Source organism: Austrofundulus limnaeus, unplaced genomic scaffold (genome assembly GCF_001266775.1).
Source record: "Austrofundulus limnaeus strain Quisiro unplaced genomic scaffold, Austrofundulus_limnaeus-1.0 Scaffold0, whole genome shotgun sequence".
Taxonomy (NCBI): Eukaryota; Metazoa; Chordata; class Actinopteri; order Cyprinodontiformes; family Rivulidae; genus Austrofundulus; species Austrofundulus limnaeus.
In genome coordinates, this window is record NW_013952402.1 from 10,896,319 (window position 1) to 10,901,211 (window position 4,893).

Here is a 4,893-nt window from a genome sequence, read left to right on the forward strand (position 1 = left end):
CACACACACACACACACACACACACACACACACACACACACATTAAACAGCCTTGTACATTTCATCTCGAGTTTCCCTGAATGTGTCGTACACTCTGTGTTTTCAGGTATGGGAATGCTCGCCAGTGTGTACACCGACGATGAGGAGAGAGGTCACGCCATCGGGATCGCCTTAGGAGGTCTGGCGTTAGGAGTGTTGGGTATGTATGAAATCAAAGTGGAGTCATGTTTCAAGACCAAGATCCCTAACAAGCGTGAAGGTACAAAACCGTGCACACACATTGTCCTGCACACCAACTGCTGCTGATACAAACCAGGACTACATGCGTTTATGAAGCAGTTTAAAAGCCTGCTGCAGTGAAGTAGATGGAAATGGAAAAATCAATAAAAACAAGTTTTTGTAAGTGTTCCTATTTATTTGTGAATACCATAATTAACTGGAGTCGTGTAATGGAGGAAGTTTACGAACCAGAATATATAAAATGTTTGGGTTTTTTTTAAAGGTTTTGTGGTGGATTTTCATCAAATTATAACTTGGTTCTGCCTTTTTTAAGAACTGACAGTCATGTTTTTTGATGTGATATTCACGCATTTGCTTATATTTATCTTAGCATCTCTGTATCACTTTCACAAAGGTGTAAATAAGAATCTGCTCAATTAGACTGTCAGCCCTTATTCCTGATTAAATATAAAAATATGATCAGGCTGAAAGTGTTTACTCTTTATTCATCTTGTGAAAAACTGTCTATGAAAAGTTTGGTCAATATGCTTCGAATCAAAATCAGGTTTATAGGTTTGACTSCAGTTATTGCCTGTGACAATAGTCTACACTCAGTATCTTATAATGATAAAGTGAAACAATAATTTAACGTTTCTTTTGTATAATTACATACATTGGTACTCMGAGCTTTACAGAGTGCTGAGGTAAATGACCTTTTGAAGTATCTTCCCGCAGTATGATGCTGCCAGCACCGTGCTTCACTGTGGTTCTGATTTAATCCCATCTCCACACAGGGTCTGGAGCYCAGTCAGAGTGACCATCAGGTTCTCAGTCTGTCTGAGCGACCAGCTCTTAGGGGAATTTCGGTTGTATCAAACACCTTCCATTTGAGAACTAAAGAAGTCGCTGAGTTCTTGGATACTAGAAAAGGTTTTTGTAGGTTTCCCAGATATTCCCCCCCAACATAGCAAAATTATATAAAGTGGCGGGGTCTGAATACRTAATGAGGCATCTGTATCTGTTGTTGTTGCACCTCATGGAGCAGCTGGAGTGATTCTTAAACGTTTTACCGTGAATCAACTGGTTTGTCCTCCTCCACAGTTGGTCCCCCCTTTGGCAGTGTGATGTATGATTTTGTTGGGAAAACGGCTCCTTTTCTTATTCTGGCTTTCCTGGCTGTATTTGATGGAGGTACAGTTGCACTTTTTACTGCRTCCAAAATAACTTGTGACTGTAAATAAAAAGTTTTCCCTTTGTTAGAAGTTTTGTATATTTGACTATTAAAGAGTTACATTGTGTGTGTTTTTACAGCCCTGCAGCTCTTTGTTCTTCAGCCTACCAAAGTGGAACCAGAAGTAAGTATGATTACAAACAGTAGGTATAAGGCAATTGGTTTAAATGAAAAAAAAATGTAATAATTTGTATGTTGTGTGATTTTTTTTCTTTCACAGAGTCAGAAAGGGACTCCACTGTTGACACTTATGAAGGATCCATACATTTTAATCGCAGCAGGTAAAACAATAAAAGCATCACTTCAGTGCCAGTGAGTTTATTGTTTAGCCTTTATTAGCAATGGGTAAAAAGTAGTTTTTGTTTTTTCTTTGAATATATTAAAATGGTTGTCTTTGTACCAATAAACAAGCAATAGGCATCAAGATGTTTTTTTGTTGTTGTTGTTTTTAAGGCATCAGAAGAAGAAGACAAAAAATCAAAGATTTGAATTTTTTTGTACCCTATGAAAGAGACTCTGAACAAACTGATGAGCTAATGGCTAGTCTAAATGAGGCCAAGATGAAGGCTGATGGGTCTTAAAATCAGTCCAGTATTAAAAATGTCACTACGGTTCATGATAACATTGTTTTCTASCTGCTGTCGTTATTATTTGTTACGAATAATTAAAATTTTCTATGCAAATATATTTATAAATATTTTCTGTTAGGTTATTCAACTGATGGCCTGTGGGTCACTTGCAGCACACAAATTACTTCAATCTGGCCCACTAACGAGTTCAMAATTTATTTATTTTTTAAGTCTTGAATAATAAATATTTCAGTCTGAGTATTGTATAGATGATATATGAAAGGATTCTGCAACTCAGTCTGCCTCGCAATGATTTTATGAGGTTTAAAAATTAATTTTACATCATAAAAAATTATATTCTTTTTAAATGTAAAATCTCATTTATTTTAAATCAGAAAAAAATGAAAGTAGACAGTATTTCTGTAACTGCTGGATGTCCGACCCCTGAGCTGTTGACTCTCAGTAACTGTGGCCTCTGGAGAAGTCCTGCTCTCTTTATACATGCAGTGTGAAATCGATGATGTAAAGTTGTTTATTTAAGTGAGAAAACGTCTTGTTGGATTTTCCATTGAAAGGGGAAGTTAGAGCTAAACTTGTACATGTTTATAAGGCACACTTCGTTCCTGTTATCTGAGGATGATGACAGATTTCTCTCACTGACACAGAACCTGATGTTTGCACAGCTGAACTGGTTATGTTTCTGTCCCGTCATCCTGCTGCATTACCTGCAAAAATACTTTATTCATGTCTACTAAAAAAAAAGAAAGTCCAGTTGTGAAAACATTGTCTGGTATGTGATTTTTTTTTTATTTAAAAAATTTAGTAGAGGTAGTGCTAATGGACAGATTGTACACAAGGAAGCCTTTTTCACCACATCATTACMAAGTCAAAACGGTAACAAAGAGAGCAGGCTGTGTTTGTGTCTGTCCGCATGCAGGGGCTGAAAGAATAACACATTAGCACCGAAGAACACAAACAGATCATAATTGATGTTGAACACACTTATCTTTTATCTTCACCCCCAGGTGCCATTTGTTTTGGAAATATGGCCATCGCCATGATGGAGCCCACGCTGCCAATCTGGATGATGGAGACCATGTGTGCCAGGAAATGGCAACTAGGTATTTACAAGGCTCTGCTCAGCACACAGAAGAAAAGCAGATACTGCACACATGTTTTACAGCGAAGAAACAAATGTGAAACAAGGCGATACAAAGTCTTGAATRCTCTTCCAAATAAAAAAAACAAAGAGCTACTTGTTAGAGTTTTTACATTTTCAGCCTTACATTTTTATGTTTCACTCAGATGTTTTTAAGTTTTAATTAATCCAAGTTCCTGTTTTTCATATTTACTGCTGACCTCTGAGTTTCACCAAAACTCTGGGAGGAGAAGGGCATCACAGTATGGAATGTTCTCTGAAGCATTCTGACCCAGAGCAAAAATTAGAGTTTTTGAGAGTTTGCAAGCTTGAAACCTACTGCTTTTTTCTTTCTTTTCTGCATCATGCTTGCTAATAAAAAAGAGACACTCTGTGCTGAAGAGCTTCTGAACTTGTGAGGACTCGGTCAGAACAAAGGTGCTTTCAACTTCTCCTTTTGCAAAAGAGTTGTTTGAAAACTTATACTTTTGTCTCTGGTTCTTTTTATTAAAGTGAAAATACCTAACACACCAAACTATGTGTGTAAAAAACTGTGTGCTGGCTAATTAGCTGCGATGGCCAGCCTTATGATAGGAGTTTCATTAAAATTCATGTAGAAATACATGAGCTTTTTTGCAAACCAATATGGGCAAAAACAAAAACTCCCCCCTTTAGTTTTTGGTCAGGGTTGAGAAAATAAAAAATAAAAAAAACTAAACATTTTCATCTACTCAACTGAATTGAGTAAATCTAACACAATTCCTTCACATTCACTTGCAAAGTAAGTGAAAAAAATAGCTTTGGATTTACTCAATTCAATTGAGTAGAACCTGTTGAACATAATTTATTTAAGTAAATCTAACGCAAACATGTTCCACAGAGCTCAGGAACTCAGACTGGGTCGAAGCTTCCAACAAGACAATGACCCAAACACACAGTGAAGACAACACAGCAGTGAATGTGTTAGAGGAGACCAGCCAAACCTTGACTTGAACACTGTCAAATAGCTCTGGAGAGACCCTTAAAATGGCTGCACTTATTTACACCCAACCTGACTAAGCTTTAGAGTTTTTGTACAAGAAGATTAGAAAATCCTCCTGAAGAAATTTATTTGGGTTGTTWACTAYTGACTTTTAAAGACACTACAYRTTRTATAGTCTCTTATTAGGTGAACACTARTATATTWTTATAATGTRGTTATTTCTGATTGAATTAATGATTTTRTGCACAGACTGGGTTGTGGGACTCTTGATCAGAGTTTCACAGACTCRGGAGGCTTTTAGTCAGATRCATGTCTGATTTAAAACAACACATAAGAACCGTGATTAAACATTAGCGTGAGAAATAATGTCTGACATTTTGACTCCATGTAGAAATAGCCTGCCCCTTGGCTGAGACGGGGTCATGATGCGAAGAGATTCGTTATTTGATGTGTGTTTCCGGGTTCGGGGCACTGTTTAGCTGATGTCTGTCGGAGGGAGATTAAAACTAAAACTAATAAGTCCACAGCTGTGTCCGGATGGTTTTGTATGGCTCACTCAAACATTCCCATGTCATTATTATTAACTGGTGTTAGATCTGAACAGGTAAAGGGTAAAGAACACTGCATATCTTTTTTACACTCCAATGTGCAAACCTTGAAAAGATTTGATGCTGTAGCTGCTTCAACTTTAGAGTCCAAATACTTGTGAAAATGTGCAGGCTAGTTACAATTTTTTAAACACATAAATATAAAC

At 36.9% G+C, this 4,893-nt stretch overlaps 1 protein-coding gene across 1 annotated transcript in view; it reads left to right on the plus strand.

Annotated features, from left to right (window-relative positions):
• Nucleotides 1-4,893, plus strand: part of slc18a2 (solute carrier family 18 member 2) — a 36,270-nt gene that overhangs the window by 16,824 nt on the left and 14,553 nt on the right. Inside the window, exons 5-9 of the mRNA XM_014002905.1 lie at nt 107-199; nt 1,321-1,410; nt 1,531-1,574; nt 1,671-1,731; nt 3,045-3,140. Coding sequence (XP_013858359.1) covers nt 107-199; nt 1,321-1,410; nt 1,531-1,574; nt 1,671-1,731; nt 3,045-3,140 — 384 coding nt within the window. The remainder of the gene's footprint in view (nt 1-106; nt 200-1,320; nt 1,411-1,530; nt 1,575-1,670; nt 1,732-3,044; nt 3,141-4,893) is intronic.